The 24,022-nt window shown below is 38.4% G+C and overlaps 2 protein-coding genes across 2 annotated transcripts; both read left to right on the forward strand.

Annotated features, from left to right (window-relative positions):
* Positions 1 to 517: 517 nt before the first annotated feature.
* LOC143879987 (uncharacterized) lies at positions 518 to 10,118 on the forward strand. The gene is made up of 2 exons (XM_077382728.1): positions 518 to 1,292; positions 9,627 to 10,118. Exons 1-2 carry the CDS (start codon positions 904 to 906, stop codon positions 9,841 to 9,843), a joined length of 606 nt encoding a protein of 201 aa, XP_077238843.1. The 5' UTR covers positions 518 to 903; the 3' UTR covers positions 9,844 to 10,118.
* A 2,431-nt stretch (positions 10,119 to 12,549) lies between these two features.
* On the forward strand, positions 12,550 to 22,510 carry LOC143879988 (mitochondrial import inner membrane translocase subunit TIM10-like). The gene is made up of 6 exons (XM_077382729.1): positions 12,550 to 12,662; positions 13,049 to 13,094; positions 14,809 to 14,861; positions 15,556 to 15,594; positions 17,193 to 17,262; positions 22,137 to 22,510. Exons 2-6 carry the CDS (start codon positions 13,062 to 13,064, stop codon positions 22,185 to 22,187), a joined length of 246 nt encoding a protein of 81 aa, XP_077238844.1. The 5' UTR covers positions 12,550 to 12,662; positions 13,049 to 13,061; the 3' UTR covers positions 22,188 to 22,510.
* The last annotated feature ends 1,512 nt before the right edge of the window (positions 22,511 to 24,022 follow it).

Below are 24,022 nucleotides of genomic sequence, written 5' to 3' on the forward strand. Positions count from 1 at the left end.
AACAGCAATAGAAACATCCCTAATAATCAGATATTAAGTACCGTTGATCATAGCAAACTCTCAGCCACATCCCATCGTAATCATTAGTCAATCAAATGATCATAGAGATCGGAAGTGGCAGATGAGAAGTTAGACATGATCCGTTGTAAAATTGGGCGATTAGATGATGGGTCATATGATGATTTAAGATAAAAACAGTCTTAATCAATAAACAGTTGCACCCAATTGAGTTCTGCACTAAGCTTTGGAGTATCGATTATGGTTTGTGCACTTTGTATTAGAATTGGAAACACATATTTTAGAATGATTTGGTTCTACCTTCTATCCAAGTGTCTCCATGTATCTAATAATAATAAGATGTTAAAGAGAGAAAAAATAGAAAACAAATAAAAGAAATTGAAGGGTGTATCTTTTTCAAGAGATGATATGGTGCCTGCCCTTGTTATTTGATCCTCTTTTTACTTTATTAAGTTTTCTAAAGCCCTCTCTATATCTTCCAACTAAGATTACTTTACCTTCCCTTATCCACTCTCTCCTTTTGTATCTATCTCATCTCCCTCTAATTCCTCTTATAAAGCCGTGATTACCTTCCCTTACCCACCCTCTACTTTTGCACCAATCTTGTCTCCCTCTCTAACTCCTCTTTCTTATAAAACCCTCCTTATATCCTACGAGAAAATGCAGTTCCCAGCAACAAACCTCTAGTTTCCTCTACTATACTCCTACAAAACCCTGATCTTTCTCACAGCTTATTTGTTGTTTCTCAAATCCTACTATAGACTGAAAAAGAAATCCCCAGACTCAGTCTTCCAAAAGCATGGAATAACCCTCCAAAGCTTGGGTTTTCATGTTCAGTACTCTTTTACCCTTTCATGAACTTTCTGGTTCTGGGTCTCATTCCAAATGGCAACAGAGGAAAGCTCCCATCAAGGGGTAGGAGAAGGAGGGAGTGAAGGAAGCGTCTGTTATTCAGATGCTGAGGAGAATTCATGGCATTCACCTTTTGATTCTCACGCTGATGAAGAGTGCAGGTTTTCAGGTGGGTCTGATCCTGAGATTGGTGGGGTTTCAGAGTCTGATTGCTGTTCAGAGGTGGATTTGGAGAGTGGGGTTCCTGAGATTAAAGTGCATTTGGCTAAAGTAGAGAAGGATTGTAGGATTTGTCATCTTAGTCTGGAGAGCGCGAATCACGAATCGGGGATTCCAATCGAACTGGGTTGTTCTTGTAAGGAGGATTTGGCTGCTGCCCATAAGCAGTGTGCTGAGGCCTGGTTCAAAATCAAGGGAAATAAGTAAGTGAAGAAAATGCCTAGTCTTTTCGTTTGTGGGTTGCAAAAAAATCCCTTCTTTATGTTTGCTGTCTGTGTTTTGGGAGAAATCACTGATACCCTGTCTTTGCTTCTTCGATTGTCCAACATTAGATGTCCTTAATTGTTTTTTCTGCTTGTGGGTTTGATGTACTTCGGGTTTCTAGTTCTTCTCTTTTAAGGCCCTGTTTGCATTGCAGGAATTTTGGGGAAAAAATTGGAAAGGAAAAAATATTTCCTAAGTTTTCTACTATGTTTACGCACTAAAAAGATATCTTGCACCAACCCTCTTCAATTTTTTGTAAAAGAAATTCCTAAGAAATCTTTTTTTTGTCAGAAGAATTTTCTTCCAATCCAAACGTGGCCTTAAGTACTACAAATTTTTTTTGCTGATTACTCATTTACTAAAGGTTTTCTCATTCTGTCTACTCAGTCAATGTGTGACTTATTTTGCTAAATTTTTGAGTAATTGACTTTTTACTATTTAGAAATTTGTTTGTGTTTGCTAAGGATAGTCTCTGAATTTGAGGCCTGGTTTAAGTATTGGGGTTTGTTTTTGTGTTGAGTTTAAATCCATGAAGTTGGAGACTTTCATCTACGGAAAATGCAGTTTGCTATTGACTTGCAGAACCAGGCCATGTGGAATGTGCTCTATGTAAAGGGCACAGTAATAGGAACTTTAATAAGAAGCACTATACTTTGGCAAGTAAAGAAAGTAAAAGCAAAAGCAGGTTCTATTAATTAAAATAGAATCAAAGAAACAAAGTGAAAAAGAAAAGCATGTGGAATTTGTGGATTTTCCTAACAGCGCCATAGATCCTTGTGGCTTTGTTTTCTCATGTCTTTAGTAATGTACTATTTTTATTTTCAATTGGTCTGGCCTTTCATATTCATATATGAAAATGGGAATTTGATTCCTATTCATATTGGTACTGATATATGCACCATTCCAGAGGAAAGAGTTTTGATCTGCAGATACACCGTAAATGATATTTGATTCTCGATCAGCACAAAGTCCAGTTTCTGGTTTTGCAAATGTAATTCAATCTGCATTTTCTTGGACGTTTTCGGGAGCTAAGATTTTTTTATTTTTTTTTGGTCGGGGGGGGGGGGTGGTGGTGGTGGTGGGGTTTAAACATAATGTCATAATATTCAATACTTTACATATGTTATTCATGTAGGGTGTAAGAGGAATTCTAGCTGCGGACACAAGGTCTGCAGGTGCATCCTAAACACACATTCACATTGTCAGTATTTCCTGATTGAAAAGCATTCAAAATGCCTTCAAAAGTTTTCACTTAAAACATGTTTGCGTGTTTTAGGTGCATCTGCCGACCTTGCATCTACAACCGTCATTCCTCAGGAATTTTTTTTTAAAAATGATATCATTCCTCAGGGTATTTTTCTTTTTTGAAAGTGATCATTCCTCAGGATATTAATGCATAGAATTTCTATACTTGATCATTCTGTCTGGGCTGCTTAACATTTCTTGATTCTATTTTATTGGGAATTTTTGCCCCGTCTCTGGTAATTTTATTCTTGATCCATTAATCCCTTCTGGTTTATATCTCTAAATTAGATAAAATGAGGGTATACAACATATTGTAAATAGTAATACTATTCCACTTCACCATGCTAGTATTTGAACTATCTAATAAAAAAAAGTTTTCATCTAGTTAATTTATTGCTGTTACAAGATTTGATTATTATAAGTTTTTTAAAAATGCAGAGACCCGAATGATATTTGGAGATGTAAGTTTTTTTCCCCCTATCCACTTTACTACGCGCTTTGTGTTTTTTTTTTTTTTTTTTTTTTTTGTAGTAGACTAGTAGGGCATATCCAACATAGGCCTTTGGATGCTCCAGTGAGAAGAAGTGACTCGTGCCAAGTTGATGGAGTAAAAAGAGGTAGGGGCGGACCGAAAACAACTTGGGTAGATACAGTGAGGAAAGACTTGATGGCTAGGAACATAACAGAGAACATGACCTTGGATATGAGAGAATGGAAGAAAATGATCCATGTAGACGAACCTAACTACTGTCAGGATTAGACTTGGTCAATTTGAGCCGGGTAGATCCTTCCACTTTCTTCATGAAAATTTTCTAAAGGATTCATTAGCCGACCCCAACTAGTTTGGGACAAAGGCTTAGTTGAGTTGAGTTGAGTAGTACAAGATTTGATTATTGTCCCGGTATTCTTTAATAAAATAATTGTGCCACGGGCTTTTCTTTCAAAGATGACTAAAATTTATTGAGAAAAGACAAGATCAAGGGTAGAGCTTGCCCTATCTACAATGATGGTCTAGAAACACCCACCTTGGCTTGGTCACTAACCTCCCAAAAAGTATGCTTAAAAGAAGCACAAAGTTTCTCACATATGTCATTGATTTCATCAAGGGTGTGGGCAATTCTCCATAGTCCGGGGATGTGAAAAGAATCCCATTTGTTACCATTGGTAGGGTCCCCTTCCACCATTAGTCTTCCCCATCTTTTTAGCAAAGATTCAAAGGCCAATGAGGAAAACAGAAGCTTCTTCTCTCATTAGAGTCTTTTACACCAATAGGTCTGGAGAAGACTTTCAAAATATTCCCATTTTCGTTCCTAAACACATTTCCTACCCATGCGGGGTTCATTTTACCCATAGAAATCCCATCCCAGTTAAGTCTGGTAAAATTTACCAGTGGTGTAAGCCAAGTACCAGTCCTGCAACTTTTGTGTGTGTGGCTCTTTATGGCCAAAATCCAATTCCTATAGACATCGAGAGGAGAGATGACCCAAAACTCTTTCCACACAAAAGGCCCAATTGATCAAGAGGGCTTTGATGTTCTTAATGATTGTCGCTAACTACTTCTCTTTCTTTTCAAATATCCTTTTGGTTCTTTCTTTCCAAACCTCTCCATCATTGCATATGGGACCATACTACAAAAATGCGACCTTTGTCCCCAAAATGCATGGCTCTCAGACTTGCAAGAAGCTCAGTTGAGGTGATGATAGCAGCTGATTTAAGACACAACCGCGATGGACTGTGTTCCGCACGATATGCACCACCTTGCAATGGATGAAGATATGGTTTCAGGACTCTTCTCTTTGTAAGACGAACATCTATTAGTAATTGGAGAACTTATATTCTTCAAAGTGTCAAGTGTTAATCTTGATTTCCCCAATGTTGCCGTCCAACCAAGAGCGCGGATTCTTAAGTGGACTAGGAGCCTTCCATCTTCTTGCATCATATATTCTCATCCTCTCCCACAAGGGACGTGGAAAAGAACATCAATGAAAAAAAATCTCTTTTGAATCTATAATCCTCACTCTCTCCCTGGTCTCGGTAGGGGATATATATCATATCTAGTAATGACAGAAATTCTAGGGGGCTCTCAAATTCCTCATCCCCCAAGTTCCTATGCGCTCTGGCTATCTGGCAATAAAGCACGGATACAGGTACGGGGTGCATGTACAACACGATTCGCGTAAGTGGATATGTGATTTTTTTATAAAAAAAAGAAGATACGGGTACGTTGGGGGTACGTTGAATATAATATATTTTTATATTTTATTATATATTTATAAAAATTAAATAATTTGTTAAAGAATTCAAACAATTTAATTGGAGAACAATCCAGTGTTTAAAAACTCCTTGACTCGACAAGGAACTCCCCCGAGTCGACTCCTTTTTGCCTTGGCCGCGTTCCGCATTGCACCACATCCGCATTCCGCTTTTTGCCCTAATTAGTCATTAAACTCCTTTGACTCTCCCAAGTTATGACCGCGTCAACCGCGTTGTTGGCCGCGTCCGCGCCGAGTCGACAAGGATTTTTCCTGGCCGCGTTCCGCGTCAAATCCGTGTTTTTAAACACTGGAACAATCAAATAACAATAAAATCACCATAATCTAATATTACTTCTAAGTTGTTAGGTTTTTAATTACGGTATATATATATATTATATATATTTTGATATATTCACCCCCTCTCCTTTTATTAATTGGGACAGCTCCTCTATTGTAAATCTATAATTTTCGATTTATTTCGAACCGGGTGTGCACCCAAGCGCACCCGATACGTACGCAAAGTCGCAAACCCCCAAACTAGATTTTCGTTTTGTTTGCTACCCAAGCGCACCCGCACCCGATACACACCCGATAAAGGTGCGTGGGCCTCCAGAGAGTACCCGTGCTTCTTAGCTATCTGGATCAAAAGAATTCGTATTTAGAAGCAAAGCACACTGAATAGTTCTGGATGATGATTTTGTGATCGTACAACTTGCATCAACGTTTTTTCTTGGTTGAGAAAAGACAATTTACACCAACTAATTTCTTGATTCTACCAGTTATTCCAATACCTGTTGATTTTACAGTTATTGATACTGTGAATGAAAGAGGGCGAGCCTTGGCGCAACAGTAAGGTTGCTCCATTGTGACCTGGTGAGCACGGGTTCGAGTCACGGAAACGGCCTTTCTGCAAAGCAGGGGTAAGGCTGCATACATCTAGCCCTCCCCAGACCCCGCAATGGCCAGAGCCTCGTGCATTGGGCCGCCCCTTTTTTTGGATATATATATATATATATATATTTTTGTAATGGTAATATATTAAAAAGGGGAGCCGAGGTGGTCCACCAGAGATACAAAGAGAGAAAACATAAAAAAAACAACAAAACACAAAGGAAAAAAGACATCACACACTTCTCACGGAGGAAGGAAATCGAACCACTCCAGCCCCTCTTTGAGAACACCAGATCTAGCGAGGGAATCCGCCTCCCCATTTGCTTCGCGTCTAACATGCTTACAAACCAATGAGATCAGAAATTTCCTCAAAGTAACTCAAAAATCTCCACGGGGGAGCCACTCTCCCCGTTAACCAACCAATTACATTGAAGAATCTCCTTCCACAATTACCCTATCATAAGAATCATCACTTAGTCGTTTAATCCCCTGATATGCAGCCCTTACTTCCGCTTCAGATGATGTAATTTGAAGAATCTCCTTCCACAATTACCCTATCATAAGAATCATCACTTAGTCGCTTAATCCCCTGATATGCAGCCCTTACTTCCGCTTCAGATGAATTAGTCCTTCCAATTGGACCTGCAAAAGCCCACGATACCCTCCCTCGGGAGTCCCTACAAAGACCTCCAATCCCAGTTGGACCCGGATTACCCAGGCAAGACCCATCAAAATTTAATTTAAGAAAACCCTCAGGGGGGGCTTCCCTTTTTTTTGGATATTGTGAATGAAATGCTACGTATCTATACTATTATGATGTTAGCGCTGAAGGATCTGCGTACTTTTATTAATTGAGAAAAGGATGTTCTCCATTTTCTTTATTTTGACTAATCTATTATTCCAACTCTTCTAGATTTTAGATGAGAGCATGCTGAAAATTTATAGTTATCGACAAGCTTGTTTTTTCAGCATACTGCTGTTAATTCTCTTCTAAGCTTCTTTTTTTTTTTTTTTTTTGAAATGGCAAAGAAATTTCATTAAAGAAAAGAGGAAGTGGACCGAGAAGGACCACTACAAGAGAAAAAGAAACACAAAAACAAAAAAGAAGAAGAGAAGAAATAGCTGGCTAGTGGCTAACTGTCTGGTTAACTTGAATTTTGCCCATTGTAATTGAGAAATTTGTTTAGAATATGTAGAAACTACTGTTTTAGAAAGTCTGCAATGTTATAGTTTGTTGAACATGCTGTTCTCTTCTTCCCTTCGGATAGAGTTAGAATGCTTGACCAATGAAGAGAATCCTCCACACTTTTGATTCCCAGAGGTTCCTTATATCACTGATGACATCATTACGATTAAATACAAACGAGTATGCTCTGTTTGGTCATTGAGCCAGGGAGAAGAATATATAGGATGAAAGATACGTAACTTGGTCGCAGATAGGAGGTGTACATCCCACCCCAAGTGACCCAATACTTCGACATTTCTATACAGATATGCATAGGTTAATACTGGCAGTGTATATAGTTATTCAGTTCACGCATGGTTATATGTGTGTGTGTGTGTGTGCGCGCGTGCACACACGTTAGTTATTTAGTGCATGCACACACGTGTGTGTGTCTATATATATATATATATATATATATATATATATAGAGAGAGAGAGAGAGAGAGAGAGAGAGAGAGAGAGAGATGTGACAATCTTCATTTAAATTTAAGTGGCTATGCTATATATCTTGAAATATGTATTTAAAGACCTAGCAAATTAGTTTTTCCTCTCTATTAGCCGGTGAACTTTTCTGCACCATTTACTTTTGTATGAAGATGGGCTGCAGATCTCAACCTTATTTTGTCCAACTCATGTTTCTTTATGGTAATTAGCATGCCCATTCAAGGAAACTCAATATCCGGCTCACTTGTCACCCTATAAATCATTGGTCAAGTCATAGGCCCGTCATGGAACTACCTAATGCTCCTTCTAAGGACTGTCTTCTAAATATTTCCCCACATATTTGTCATATTGTTGCCAAAGGTGGATGCTTTGTTACCTAGAAAGGAGTCCAGATTGTTTGGCAACTGCTATATCTTGATTTCGATTTGGATCTATTTTAGTATAGTGAGGTGAAGAAACTCAATGTAGTTTCTTATCAGTCACCAAAAAATGGCTAATGGAATCGATTCTACTCCTCATATTTTTTGTATTCTGTTATCAAGCTTGAGAATAGTGCCTATGTTTTATTGGCTTATTTATGATAATCTTTTCTACTGCTGAAATTTGATAACGGATTGGTTGCCTCATAAATTTTTGTCAATTTATGAGACCCCAATTATAACTTAATCAGGTTCTTGCCAAATTATCATTAGAATCTATAATTAGTCTCGGATCTGTTTTGCTTGAATGATGGGCCAAAAGATGGCCAGACAACTAATCTCTATTAACCACAGTGAAACTAAAGGGGGGACAGCTTATATGCTAATGATGTTGTTAGTATCTTAAATCTAACTCAAATCAAAGAAGGTAGGCCATTCTCAGAGCCAAAATGATCGCAGACGCAGCCTGTTGGAACCCTTTTCTGCCTCCCACCCATGTTCTTGAACTTAAGATGCCCAGCACTTTACGTAGTTTGGAATACCTGAACTCCCTCTCGTAGAGAAAGCCAAGAGAAGTTGGAATTTGGGAGTCCCATAATCTTCCACTCGATTTGAGTGGAAGATTATGATAGTCTAACCATTCCAAAAAAAAAAAAAAAAAGATTATGACAGATAGTCTAAAGCTAAAATCGAAAAGTATATTTTAGTGAAGCAACTCATGCTATATAGCAAGCTGGTTTACAATGTTTCCATTTATAAGCACTTGGCTTGGTTGATATGCTGCAGTCACAAGCTTCATTATGACAAGCAAATCTGGAAATTCCACCTGCCAAAAGGAAAGACTTCCAAAGATTTGATTTCCGTCAATTTGATTACAAGGTCTTAGTTCCAAATATTTCATCTACTTTTTAGTTAAACTCTCAAATGAAATATCCTGGTAAACCCTAAAATGAAATATTGTGGTAATTTATTTCCAGTTTATTATGAACTTCTAACGGAATTACAACGATCAAGATCACATGCTCGTAAAGAAATAGAAGTGTCTAATTACAAAATGTTGATATTGATAATACTAAGTACCCTTAAATGACTTGTATAGACTTGTTGAAAGCCGAGGAAATAGGAAATGAAATATGCAAAGAAGGCTATCCATGTACAAGCATATAGCCAACACTGATATTGATCAATTTATGGTCAACCTTCCAATGGAAAGAACTTCATATTCTTTTCCGGGAAGAGTCAGTTGGCACTTGGCAATAGGTAAGAGCAGGATGAAGTTTCCTTTGAACTAAAGAGGGAGAGCTCTCAAGTTCACCTCTATCAATGGGCATACCTAAGGAGGATGTATTCTATGTTACTTGTGAAGTTTGAAAAGATAATGAGTGGGCAAAGATAATGAACTGATGGGAATGATAAATGCTGTTTTGCAGAAAATCTATTGTCAGAACTCTGCTCTACATGTCTATCCTTGTGCATATTTCTCCATCCAGTTTAGTGTGGTTAAGGTGATTGAAATGGTGTGGGAGGGGGGTATGTGGTGAGTTGGTATCAATCTTTTTTGGAATAACAGCAGGGTTCGCAACCAACCCATGCTATGGAAACAGGCAACTCAATTGTCCTGATTTTCTGTTCCGCATGTCGTCTGTGTTTTGGTTTCTTCTGGTTATGTACTTACAGTTTAAAGAAGTCCACATACTAGATTAACTTATATTTATGTGGTTCACATATAATCTGGCCTTTATATCAATAACATTCTAGCTCCTTTTCAAGTCTCATTTTATATTCTACTTTCAGGACCTGTGAGATTTGTGGTGCAACTGCTCGCAATGTGGTTGGAGGGAATGAGACAGAGTTCATGGAACACTGGAACGAAACAAGCAATGCCGTGGCTGCAACCCCCACGGAGACACGAAACTTTTGGCATGGGCACCGCTTTCTTAATTTCCTACTGGCTTGCATGGTATTTGCCTTTGTCATCTCTTGGCTCTGTCACTTCAACGTTCCCTCCTGAAAATTATATATGATTTGAAGAGCTGCATGCTTCTGGTGTTTTATGGGTGCCCATTAGGGTAAGAAAATTACAATGACAAAGGGGGAAGAGAGCTATGATGAATCCTTTCTAAAATCTAAAATTACAGCTTCAATATGATCTGGGTGTGAGTACTTCAGGCGTAAGTTTATGTTGTTTTAGTTAGTGAAGCTCTATAGTTGTATGCTTATGCTGTATTATTGTTCTGTTCTTGGAAGCACTTAAAAATTAATATTATTGCTTCAACTGTGCCCGTTTGAGTTGGCCTGCTGTGTTTCTTCTTGAAAGATTTGTGTCTTGATGTTTGTAACACTAGAACTCAAAAGGTTGATTAATAAGCTAACAGAAATGTGAGAAATGCGAAGTTGAGTTTGGTATTAAGAAGTTTTGATTTTAGAGCAAGAGAGTCAGCCTAGGACCATTAATTTACACAAAGCTACCTCATAATGGGGATGTAAATGGGTTTTTAGCTGAGGATTCAATGCTAAAACAATTTTTATCTGAGATCAAATGAGCAGTCATTTAGCATTCTATCTCTCAGAGTAGTGGTATTACATCCCTCGTTTTAACTTTTAACAAGTAAAATTTTATTACATCCTTCGTTTTAACTCTTGCAAGGTATTGATCTCCGATAGTAGTGGTATAAGTAGTCAACAAGGATACAAGTTTTGGATTTACCTAGCACTTACCTCGTAAAATAGTGGTAAGTAGGGTTTGGTTGTCAATCTCGTAGTGGTAGGGAGTGTCATTACCAATATCACAAGAGAGAGAGAGAGAGAGAGAGAGATTCTACCTTTTTAGTTTTAGGCTTGAATTTCTTTGGGAGGAGGCAAAGTTGACGTATGAATGGACATGCAATGATTGAGCAGGAGATATCCCTCGTAGTCTCCAGAGATTTCAATGCTATATTAGCAACCAGATAGGAGTTTTGCTGACGTGGCACTTAAGTGCCAAGCAAAACCCCTAAGCCATTCCAGCTTTTGTGCAACCAAACACACCAGTTTTTGCCTCGCAAAAAATGGCAGGATACTGGAGGGAGACAAATGAGCAGGAGGGATATGTGAGAAAAATCCATTTTAAGTACAATACTTATTTTAAATTTTGTATTTTAGGAATAAAAATTTAATAATAAGATTTAAGCATAAAGATTAAGCTAAAATGGGTTCAATAAAGGGAAATGATAAATGCGCCCTCCTTTTTTTTTTTTTTTGAAAAGTGACAACTAATTTTATATGAATAGCTGCCAGTTACAGATTAAATCCAAATACTATCCAGAAGAATATGCGCCCCTTTTCATTACTAGGGACACCCTGCTACAGTGTATCTATCTATGACTGAAAAAGGTGCTGATTAGACCTGGCAAACGCGACCCGTGCCCGAGGGTCGACCCGACCCACCCGCAAATTTGCGGGCACGGGTCTGAGTTTTAGTGACCCGTCAAAACTAACCCGGGGGTGACCCAACCCGCAAAAACACGGGTCGGGTTGGGTCAACCCGCAGGCACCCGCAGGTCACTTGGCTTTTTTAATGGTGGTGATTTTGTTATGCTAATCTAGTTAGATGGCTTTTTTTTTCTAATGCAAACGATGGTGATTTTGTCATGCTAATCTATTTTTTAAGGGTTTGATGCCTGAATAAGTTATGGCTGGCACCATAGAATATAAATAGGTTGTGGCTAGCACCATAGGTTGATCCCAACCCTCCGATTTGAATGTTGGAGGGTTGATCACTTTGATCCTAACCCTCTATAGATCGGAGGGTTAGGATCAACCTATTGAAATGATTTTTGGGGCACAACCTATTTAGGCTGTGGGCCATCTAATGGACGGTTTGGATCATCCCACGGTGCCGGCCATACCCCCCTCGTCAAAATTCAGTGATAACATTTTTCAAAATAGAGAATTTATATGATGGGTGGCCGTGAAAACACGTGAAGTCCAAAAAAAGTAGGTACAACCCACTTTTTTTTATGATCCAAACCGTTCATCTCTTTGGGCACAACGTAAATAGGTTGTGCCCAAAAAATCATTTCCATAGGATGATCCTAACCCTCCGATCTGTAGAAGATTCCATAAGTGATTTTTGGAAATCTTCATATTCAAATCAGTTCAGATCGGAGTGCTAGGATCATCCTATGGAAATGATTTTTGGGGTACAACCTATTTACGTTGTGCCCAAACAGATGAACGGTTTGGATCATCAAAAAAAGTGGGCCGTACCTACTTTTTTAGACTTCACGTGTTTTCACGGCCACCCATCATATAAATTCTCTTCAAAATAAACAACTGTTTGAATTTGCGGGTGACCCGCGGGTTGACCCGGCCCACCCGCGGGCCGCACATGTCACCTAAATTCTGACCTGCAAAAATGCGGGTCATCTCCTTACCCGACCCGTGTGACCCGCACCCGCGTCACCCGCGGGTTGACCCGGCCCGACCCACCCGTTTGCCAGGTCTAGTTGCTGATGTACTTCACATCTGAAGGAATGAAGTGACCTGATTGCCACGTACAATGCAGCGGGTGTCCCAAGTGATTAAAGGGGGCGCATTTAGTTTTAATCTGGACCGTTCACTTGGTCCTACGGCTGAAATCCTGGCGTCGAAGCGTTTTGCGCTGCGTCGCGATGTACAAGAATCGGCCATGCGCATATTTTTCAAAGGAAAGTGGGGCCGACTTGTTCAATGATCTAAACCGTTTATCTTTAGGGTTTTGCTCTCTCTCTCTCTCTCTCTCTCTCTCTCATTTCATTTTGGTCGCGCGGTTAGGGTTTTGCGCGTACTCAGTCTCTGCTAGGAAGCCTTGTAAGATTCTTCATTTTTCCTACTCGATTTCATTTCTGAAAGCCCTAATTTTCGAATGAAATATCCATGAAAAATGTGCGAGTCTCGCATATTTTTTTGTTTGAATAATCTCATAGAAGCTTCCATTTGGGTAGCAGGGAACTGTCTCATTTTTAGGGTTTAAACGCTGATATCAAAACCCTAAAATCTACAGAGGCTATTTTTCTTTTTCTTTTTTCTTATTATGTCTCTGAATGGTGTGGTGTTAGTTAAAAGAACACTCATTTTGTTTCTTCTATATGCTAGACATGTAATTATTTTTCTGGGCTTGATTTGATAGTTCAGTTGTTCTTTATCAAGATTTTTTTTTATCATTCAGAGTTATTATAGTTTCTCGATTTTTGCAGTTGTGATTTTCCAATGGCTGCCCCTTCTGGATTGGACAAAGATCAGGTATTTTTTTTCGTGTTTACATTTTACAGTCCCTCTCTCCTTGATTTATTGATCCGCGAGCAAAACCAAATAAGAAGAAGAATATCTTATTGTAATTGGGTGTTCTTTGCTTCTATCAAGCTCATTATATGTGAAAAAACCAAGCAAAACCAAATAATAAGAAGAATGTCATATTTTAATTGGGTATTCTTCACGTCTATCCAGCTCATTATATGTGAAAAAACCTAGCAAAATCAAATAATAAGAAGAACACCTGATTGTAATTGGGTGTTCTTCACGTCTATCCAGCTCATTATATGTGAAAAGAGAAAAGTGTTGGTGCGCTTAAGTGCACCATTTTCTTGGTGCGCTGAAGTTGTTATAACGCCTCCCATTGGTGCGCTTTAGCGGGACCCAAACATTTAAACAAATGGGAGGCGTTATAGCAACTTAAGCGCACCAACAGTTTTCTCATGTGAAGAAACCTAGCAAAATCAAATAATAAGAAGAATGCCTGATTGTAATTGGGTGTTCTTCACGTCTATCCATCTCATTATATGTGAGAAAAACAGCATCCGACTGCAATTGGATACATTTCGTTCTATCAAGTGCATTAGGTATCAAAACTTGTACTCCACAATTGCTTGTTTTCAGTGATCCTTTTTGAAACGGTCATGCACATGGGATGAGTCTCAGTTGTGTTTCATCTGTCTCTACCCTAGAGTGGTGCGTTTACTGAAAAGAATACAATATCTTTTAATAAATGGAGTACAAAAATGGTTTTAAATTTCTACAGCTACCGACAAGATACGGTTGAAATATTTTTATTTCCTTCTCACCTAAATACATACCGAATCCGAAGCACATATCAAAACTTCAACCACAAGTGTATTAGAGGTATATCATATCAATAAATGTTACATAATTATCTTTATATGAATTTCATGTGAAATGTATTGGATGTATTATATATGAATATTTATGTAAATTACACATCAAATGTGATATGTATTGAATTATCAGACATACGTGACAATGCATGTCACTAGGTTTCAATATTGTTAAATCATTATGGGTGATTTGATTTTTTTTTGTTTTACATATGCGATGACTTTTTTCAGTTGGTATTTATGCGTATTCTAGCGTTCCCTGAAGTTTCATCTTAAATATACATCATTTTTTTTTTAACGGTATCTTAAAAATCCATCATTTGTATATTTTTCCATACATGTACATGATTTTACATAATTTCCATCCGAAACTGAATTGTTTCAATTTTTGTCATGACTGAAACACATACCGAAACCGAAACTGAAACCTAAAACCTTGAGTTCAAAGTCAGAATGTCATGAAACTCATAATCTACAAATCTTCAAATTGACTTCTAAACTATTTGAGTTTAGCTGATTCCCTTGATTCACCTTCTCTTGGCCAATTATCCTGAAAAGACTGGTTATTTTCTTCAACAACTATCGGCCAAGCTGTTGCAACTTGTACTGGTTTGAGTTCGTTTGAGAAAACAATGGCTCCGAAGCCCAGTCTTTTGTTTTCCGATATTCAGTTGTAGCTCTTATCTGACAGTGTCTTTACGGATGAGCTTAGAGTTTATCTATTTATACATTTTCTTCAGTATCTCTGTTTGATTGGTTTCTATGTTACTGTATTTGAGACGAAACATTTTTCATTTTTACTCTTATTATGCCATCATTCTAATTTTAGTTTGCGAGTCATGCAGATATTTGGGATGGCAGAAAAAGAAATGGAGTATAGGGTTGATTTATTCAACAGGTAAATGGCCTACGAAATGACTCTTGTTACATGTTGATTTATTTTAAGTTGAATTCTTGAAGTAAAACCTTACTCGCACTGGAGTTGAGAGATCAGTGTTATAGATGTTTGACTGACCATCGCCCCCCTCTTGAGGGTTTTTTTGATATATTTTCTATTTTTGTTTGGTTGTTGCTCTTGACCTTCTCAGTCTTAGATATTTTTCCTTCCTTTTTTATAAATCTCATCATTCGAAAAAAAGTTGAAATAAAACCATCTATTCTTTACATGGATATAAAATTGTGGTTATGACTTTCAGCAACATGTGTTTTTAATGTCAACCATGCTTTTTGCATCTCTTTCCTTGACTGCCTAACCAGTTAATACTATTTTTAATGTTTCTAATATGTGGTGCATACATTTGTTTTTCTCACTGCTGAAGTTTTAATTTAGAATTGTTTGTCTAAAATAATTTTATGTACAAGTGTCTATGAGAAGCTTCCTTTGTAAATGCTTGCAATTAATGAACCCTAAATGCCGAGAACTAAAATCCATATATCTTTGCAAGGGTTAATCTATATTCAAAGTTTCATTAGTTTGGAAAAAAAAATGTATTATTATTGTCGAATGATCCATGAAGAGCATTATGTATTATTGGCCAGATTCAGGTGTTACAATTTGAGGATTTTGATCTGTTTCAGTTATTTTGGTACAGGCTCACCCAGACATGTTTCAATAAATGTATTGAGAAAAGGTACGTTTATTAAGATTCTATTTATAGATACTCTTTAATAGGCTCATTTTTCTACTGTCACGTTCGTTCATTATGTATTTCAATTCTTAAGTGCATGATCATATCTACTACATGTTGCTAAAAGGCGTGCCCACACACATTTGCCGAAAACGCCATGGGGATGTGGGAAACGCATATTCTCGAAATTGCATTTCCGAAACGTGAAAAAAATTTGGTGAAACATTTCCGGAACGCATGGGAAACACGTGAGAAACTTATGTGAAACCTTAGAAGCATGAATCTTCCCTCGGGGTGCCGCTCCCGACTCTGAACCTCAATTCGGTGCTCCTTAGGAAGGAGCTTCCAGAGAGCACGATCCCGAAGAGATGGAAACCGCCCCCACGGCGCTCCCAATCCGCTCCTATTACTCCTTTAGTAACTCCCTCACCAACTTACTTGCGTCAAACTCCTCCAACTATTTAAAGTACTTCATTGGAGCATGTACGGAGGCAAATCTTCAGAAGGCAAGAGGAAAGAGGGCTAGAAATTACTACTTTTGATGTAATTAAATTTTGAAAGATTTTTATGAAGATAGTTAAAAATTACTATTTTTATGTACTTGAATTTTGAAAGATATATGATGAAAATATTACATTAATGCTCCCACTGCGCTCCAATATTAGACTCTTCTAGACCCACAAGCTTCCCTGCCCCTGCGCCCACCCCCGCCCCTGCTTCGTGCTTCTATGTGTGAAACATGTGTGAAATGCGCGAGAAACTTATGGGAGTTGCGTGAAAAAACGAATGTGAAGTAAATAGGAAATGCATGTGCAACGTGTGGGAAGGTGTGTGAAACCTACAGGAAATGTTTTACAAAAAACATACAAAAAAATTGTGGACTGCATATTAAAAAGAAAAATAATAATAAAAATAGTAATAAGCACAAAAAGTCTTCTTTTATTGAATGGTTAGTCAAGAAATTCTGCTAAAAATATTTAAAAAATTGCTAAAAAAAATATAAAGAACATGCATACATTATCTATGAATGACTCTAATCGAAATAAAATTATGAAAAATGTTGGGTGCATTTCACTCACATATTTCTCTCGTGTTTCAAATGCATTTTCCATAACTTTTTCCTATCATTTCTGAAAACATTTTTAACTCTTTCTAAGCCGTCTCTCAATGTGTTTCTCATATGATTTTCTATTGCTTCCTTGTTTCTCGTTTGCCCTCTATTTTTTCTTTGTATTTCTTGCTTCCGCTTCCCATTTCGCTTCTTGAATTTGCTGCCCATCCTGGTAACTCTCTGCCCTCAAACTAATGTAAGTGAGCAATGAATCTTGCACCAGACATTTAGAAAATGTTATCTATCTTGGGAAATGATAAATGCGCCCATTTTCATCACTAGGGACACCCAGCAGCAGTGTATCAATGACTGCAGAGGGGCTGATGTACTTCACGTCATAAGGATTCAAGAGATTTGATTGCCCCGTACACTGCAGTTGGGTGTCCCAAGTGATGAAAAGGGGCACATTTATCATTTCCCATCAATTTGATTTGATGCGCAGAAATATTATTAACAAGTTATCACTTCAAATACGCATTCTATTTTTCAGGTACAAGGAGTCTGAGCTAAATATGGGTGAAAACAGCTGCATCGATCGATGTGTTTCAAAATATTGGCAGGTAAACTATTTGATTACATACATAGTTCAGTATTGCTTGTGCTTGGAAAATGGCTAAAGGTTGTATCCTAGGATTTTGAAATTCTAACTCTGAGATACTGGTCATAACATCTTTCTGCCATTCTTCTGGATAGTATTTGGATTTAATCTATAACTGGCAGCTATTCATATAAAATTAGTCAGAAAATGGCTGCAGTGAATTGGAAAACATAGTGTCATGTAATTCTCTATACCATTGTTATAATTTGCATGGTAACTTGACAAGCAATCTATTATGTTGGAATAAGGAAAATGGCTGCAGTGAATTGGAAAATAGTGTCATTTAATTCTCTATACCATTGTTATAATTTGCACGGTAACTTGACAAGCAATCTATTATGTTGGATAAAGGCAGACAGACGGCATATCTACTTTTCATATCATCTCATCTCAGACATGGAGAAACTTTTCATGTCATCTCATCTTAGACATGGTTCTCCATGTTAATTCATGTTGACGTATAGGATGGTGTTGGATGAGTCGTATTGGGGCACCGTTCTTGATAGCTATTGTGATGTAGCTCCTAAACCGTCCGTGCAACCTGTCATTGATGGTCTCACATCTACTTCTAAAAGGAGTGGGCAAAAGGAGCAAAAGGATGGTTTGGTTGTGTCGTTTTGGGGTACCACTCTTCAATCTGGTGTCGACATTCTCATATTTCTGGATGTTAATTACAAGCATATGAGAAGTCAATTTGGTGACGACATTCTCAAGATATCTGTCCTATCTTGAGGTGCTTTGAAGTCATATAATGCCTAAAGATTAATATTGGCAAAAATTTGGTGGCAGGAAAAATGTGGTTAGGGAGACCATGTCAATCGTGCTTCTGTTTTTGGATGCATGCTTGGAGATCTCCCAATAAAGTACCTTGGCCTTCCATTAGGCTTGGGGATACGGTTCTTAGTGTTTTAGGACCTAGTTATTGAAAGGGTAAGAGGAAACTCACTACTTGGAAGAAGTATCTCTCTTTGGGAGGAAGGATAACTCTCGCTAAGGCGGCACTCTCGAACTTACTGAGGTATCAGTATATGTTTTGTCGATCATTCAGCTGCCCTCTAAAGTTTAAGAAGTTGGAGAAGATAAATAAATTTCTTATGGGAAGGCAAGGAGGAGAATAAAAAGTTCAAACACCTCATGAAGTGGAAGATGGCTTGCAAGACAAAAAGCAACAAAGGTAATATCGGCATTGGCAATTTGAAGGTTAAAAACATTGCACTAATGGAAAAATGGTTTGGAGGTTTGGTGAAGGAAAGAATGCCTCATGACATAAAATCGCTGCACATAAATATGTAGTAGTGTGTGTGTGTGTGTGTGGCGTGGGGGCGGGTTGTGGGGGAGTGTTGGGGCCCACCTATAGTAGGTAAAGGTTTGGGAGCATGGCGGTCCATTTGCAAGTGTCGGCGCGCGCGCGCGCGAGAGAGAGAGAGAGAGAGAGAGAGAGAGAGAGAGAGAGCTTTGGGTAGGAGAGCATTTGCTTTGCCATGCCTTCTCAAACCTATTTCTCTATACACGTAAAGGCGTAAGCATTAGGGAGATGGCCAAGAGGAGAGGAGGAGGGGATGAGAGAATGGGTTGGAACCTTAGATTTAGGAGAAACCTAAGCCTAGACAGGAAGGACTGAGTTCCTAACCTCTTTGTTTGGTCTGATTAAAAATACCTATATCCCCTTCCAAGACATTGACAAGAGAATTTGGATCCCTGACCCTAAAGGACTCTTTTAGGTCAAATCCTTATTCCCCCATATATTGCTACTCCATCTACTCCCTTGGGATGGCAAAAAAATTGGTCTTCTCGGGCCCTACCAAGGGCGACATTCTTCATTTGGACGGCAGTCGAAAGAAAAAGTCAACTCTTGTTATCGACTCACAAGGCGGAGCCTTCATGGAACAGAAGAATTATGTGAAAACTTGTACCATTCACGATGCTATGGCACTGGTGGTTGGAATGGAACGTATCTTCCAAAGTAAAAGCAAGTTCATTAGTAAGATCATCACGGATATAAGAAGGGATACTCTCACTTGGTCAAAGGACAAACTGGCTAGTTGTATGCTTACTACTAGTATCTCTCTTAAGAATTGGAAGGCGGATGGGAAATCATCTCAAAAACCCACTCCTAGATGGTGTCCTGCCCCTCCTGATGTAATAAAAGTGAACTTTGACAGCATATCTCAGTAAACCTAGTCTCATCGGCATTGGTGGAATCTTTAGGGGCCACATATGTAGGCCCTCAAATACTCTTCCGGTCCTTGTGGCAAAGTGAACTCAAATGAGGCGGAGCCTAAGGGCGTGTTCGGAAACCATTCAGTTACGGGATTCTCCCCTTTTTAAGGTGTTGAGAATGAGAAAAGCAACGATATCTAAGAAAATCTAGTTCGGCTAACTGACCCGCAAGAGTCCATTTCTAAATATTTGCCTTCTTTTTTGGCTAAAAATGAGGATGCTTTGGAGCGACCAATAGTCGTTTCCAAAGATTCTCATCAATCTGTTTCTCGCCCGTTTAATTGGTCGAGAATGAGAAGCCTTGCCGAACACACCCTAAATCCCTTCTCACCAGCCTTGCATTTTTAAAGAGTCTTTCACTGGAAAGTGTATTGTCAAAGGGGGTTCCAAAGTGCTTTTAGCGCGGAGCTGTGGACTGGGGAGGAGGGAGGAGGTACAGTGGATCCTGGGAAGTTGGCGCATATTATTATGGAAATTGCTAATTTTTGTGAGATGTCCACAAGGGAGAGTAGCTTTGGGTAGGAGAACATTTGCTTTGCCATGCCTTCCTGAACCTATTTCTCTTTACACATAAAGGCGTGAGCATCCACGAGATGTAGCTCCTCTCCGTTGTGGACATCTGGTCCTACTTTTTTTTTTTGGTACCCGTCCTTTTCTTACAATGAAATTACCTTTTTCAAAAAACAAAAAACAAATAAACAAATAAACAAAAAACAAACATTACTGGTAACACATCCCGTTGAAGATACGTCATCCCTCCCTAGCGATCCTACCGCATCTTGAAGACATTAAGAACCCAAGCTCGGATACAAACTAATTTAGGAAAGGGCATGGAAGGGTAAAATAAATCAGAAAATTGTAGGGATGTGCGAAATTACAGATCTGAAGGAATTTGTTTAGAAAACAGCAGAAATCAACCTATAGGGTGGACTGCAAGTTCTGACAATTGCAGAATGTAAAGGTATTTTCGTTACGCACACTATACTCAGGTTGGAAAAAATGGTATAGTATTTTCTAGACTGAGAATAAAAATAGGGGTCGGGAGATATGTTTTCTGCACGTGCTAAGGGAAACAACGATGTGGCTGATTTGGAGAAATAACTTCCAAGGATGTCAAGCTGATGTCATGCTGCCACTAGTAATTTGACTTTCCTTGGGCCCCCAAACCTCAGCTCCTTCATTTTTGTTGTTATGTATGTCCAACAATCCTTGGTGTCTTTTGCTGCTAGAATATTTACATCGAGGGGCCTCCAAAACTCACGTGTAAACTGGACTTGGGATTCCTGTTACAATCCCCAATACATTAATAAAATTAGATTACAACCAATAACCCACAATCATATGGACATAGGCATACCTAAAACACCTCAAATTTTGAAAAGAAAAGCCTTTTTATGGGACTATTGGACCTCATGCTCGACCTCCCTCTTGGACTTCTTATTCTTCCTCTTTGATGATGATCTTTGAGCATATCCCGGCTGGATTTTGCACTAGTATAAATAATCATATAGGGGTGCATTTTAGAGAATGCCGAAAATTGTCAAGTTTTGTTTGGTTGAAGTTAGGAGAAAAGGCCTGAGGGTGTGGGAAACTTATAGATCAAGCTTGTGACTGTTTCCCCTTCCATGAAATCAGCCTCTTTATCATTTATTTTCTTTATGTGGCCTATGTTAGCCGGTTCATCGGTTTGCTTGGGGCTTGGGTTCGTATTCAACTTATTTTGGGACCTGATTTGTAAGGATAGGCTTCTATAATTGTCTTTTTTGGTCTGCTCTGATTTGCTAGTTCATCATTGGAAATCTAGAGTGGAAAACTACTTGAACCAATAATTTCTCTTTACAGAATTTTTGTAATATGTATTGTCAACTGGTTCTCATTCGGCATCGCAATAGCAAATTAGATAATAAAAATTTTGATTCAGTAAAGGGTCTTTTTTTCGATTCATATCTACAATGAAAATCCTTCACATTTAAAGGAACTTGAGCTGTGTTGGTGGTTTCAAGATATATCCTTCCAATTTACACTAATCAACCTTTCATCCGTTGGTCTTTCTGCTTTCTTTCATTTGTTAGAATGTTTCCATTTGGTGTCATTTGCAATTATGCTGACCCAAAACACCAGCTCTAGTAACAGAGCTTGAAACCGTAATGATCTTTATAGTTGGTTCCTCTCATTGCTCTTGTAAAATTTAGAAGAGCTGGAAAATGTGATGGTCTTGATAGTTGGTTCCTTTCATTATGAGCTGCTTTAGAGAGCTTTCTTTAAAATGGTTGTTGGTTTTTTCTAGATATAGAAAAGGGATATGATATCAGCACAACCATATTTTGATATTTTCACAAACCATCTTGTCTTTTAGTATCTAAAGAACTGTCAAAATGTTATTACATTTCCCAAAAAACTCTCACAAGCCAATTGAGGAAGTAAAGACAGCTTGGTTTGTGCAAATATTAAAATATGGTTGTGCTGATAACATTTCCCTTAGAAAATCCTTGCTATCCATATCAACTCTTCATTGTTTTCCTAGTGTGATCTGTGGATTGGTATGTATCCCTTGATGTGTACTGAAGTACTGTTATGTATATCTGTTTCATGAGCTTTTTTTCCCCTTAATCGCAGGTGACTAATTTGGTGGGGCAGCTTCTTGGTAACAGTCGGCCGCCTATGTAAAAACCTTTCTGCTGCTTTCTTCTCATTACATCACTCACCCAGCGACCACAAAGATATAGACAGGAACTACTGAGGATGGGGCCTTAGGTTCCATGGTATATCGACATCAATAAATTAGGTGGATTTGATTTAAGGCTTTTTTGTTTTTAAATTTCCATTAGTTCCAATTGAATTGGTTGCTTAAATGGAAATTAGCGAAAGTTTTAGCAATGGTGACATTACTAAAACGTCTTTGGGAACAATGTCTGATTCTATTCAATTAATGTTGTTTGTGTATTACCGAAACTGAAATTGATGGAGAATATGCACAAATAATTTTGCTATTCCTTTCAGTGACTACTCAAATAATACTTGTTTGGCTTCTGTCTAGGGTTGCAACTCAGGTGGGTTGTGGGAAAACCCGAGATTTGTAAGCCCGACCACACCCCAGATACTCTCAGGTTGGGTCTGGGTTTTAATGTTTAGTTTAGGGAAATGATTTCTGCGCTCCAGTGTTTTGATAAACATGTGCTAGTATTTAAAGAGATGTCAGAGGATATTACGGTTCTCAAAAGGCTCTTAAAGCCCTTTAAATGCTACACGACAAATAATTGTCGAGCTAATATTTATCAAAACATTGGAGCGCTGAAATCATTTCCCTTAGTTTATAGTAATTAATTTTAAAGATTGTAGAAAACAACAAATCTTCACATCACAAATCTGACAACCTTAGTGAAAGCAATTATATCAATATACTTGAAAATAATTTGACTTGTAATTTAGGAGATATTTAAGAAAATCATAGCACACCAATAAGAGCTCGGTCGGGTCAGGTTTTGGGTTTCGGTTTTTTTTATTCTTTAAACCCGACCCAAGTTGCAACCCTTCTTCTGTCTAAGGTCTTTCATCTTAATAGTAGAAAATTATTAGGATATCGAGTTGCGGGGCCAACCCGAGATGGCATTCCCTCAACCCTAACCCAACCCAACCAGAGCCTCAGGTTGAGGATGGTCAACCCTGACCCAACCCGCCTCTAAATCTCTCAACCCTAATCCAACCCATCTAACCCAAAATCAGGTCGGGTTGGTTCGGTTTTACCTCGGACCAAACAGAAGCATACAATAACCTAAAGAAAATCAAGATAAGATTATAGGACGGAGGTTGGGGTCGGGTCGGGTTGCCAAGGCCTCAACCCTAACCCAACCCGAAATTAAATCGGAATGGCCTTTCCCAACCCTAACTCAACCCATCCCAATCCGTGGAAATGCCAACCCAACCCTAGCCAAAATCGGGTTGAGCCCGACCCAAGTTGCACCCCTAGGTTCCCATCTAATATCTGCTGCATTTCTATGAACAGTTAAAAAAGAATTTGGAGAAACTTGTTTCCGTTTGTCTGTTTTGAAGGGCAATGAATGTCTTTAAGGCTCACGTCTGAAATGTGGATGAATGACTAGTTTATTACCCCAAACAAATTTTACATGTATAAAAGAGAATCACTTTTTTTAGATTAAAGCATTTTTATTTTACCTTCTTAATTTTTTTTCTTGAATTTAGGAATAAGCATTACATAACATAACAAGTAACCACTTTTCTTTTTACGCGAGCCATCTTACCTTTCTGCTCTTTAATTATTTCGAGGAATTAAGAACAGTTTCCTCTGGGGATCAAAACTTAGTTCAGTTAATGGAACTAAGTGTAATCGAGACCGTTGATCTTTTAGACCCTTATAAGCCAATCCTTGGGGTACTGGGTCCCATGTTTAAAAGTACATCTCCTGTAAGGTGGTCGAGGACTACAAAAATCAGTGGTTTACCCTAAATGGGCCTTGATGGATCTAACGGCTAGATTCATCCAAT

Source organism: Tasmannia lanceolata, unplaced genomic scaffold (assembly GCF_043159265.1).
Source record: "Tasmannia lanceolata isolate RefF3 unplaced genomic scaffold, GAP_Taslan_0.1 ptg000006l, whole genome shotgun sequence".
Lineage (NCBI taxonomy): Eukaryota > Viridiplantae > Streptophyta > Magnoliopsida > Canellales > Winteraceae > Tasmannia > Tasmannia lanceolata.

What these genes read in the sequence shown, in the direction of transcription:
- LOC143879988 (XM_077382729.1), top strand. Translation starts at nt 13,062, where the DNA reads ATGGCTGCCCCTTCTGGATTGGACAAAGATCAG. An exon ending in CTGGATTGGACAAAGATCAG is followed by an intron (nt 13,095 to 14,808) that starts GTATTTTTTTTC and finishes CGAGTCATGCAG; the next exon opens with ATATTTGGGATGGCAGAAAA. An exon ending in AGGGTTGATTTATTCAACAG is followed by an intron (nt 14,862 to 15,555) that starts GTAAATGGCCTA and finishes ATTTTGGTACAG; the next exon opens with GCTCACCCAGACATGTTTCA.
- LOC143879987 (XM_077382728.1), top strand. Translation starts at nt 904, where the DNA reads ATGGCAACAGAGGAAAGCTCCCATCAAGGGGTAGGAGAAGGAGGGAGT. An exon ending in TTCAAAATCAAGGGAAATAA is followed by an intron (nt 1,293 to 9,626) that starts GTAAGTGAAGAA and finishes TTCTACTTTCAG; the next exon opens with GACCTGTGAGATTTGTGGTG.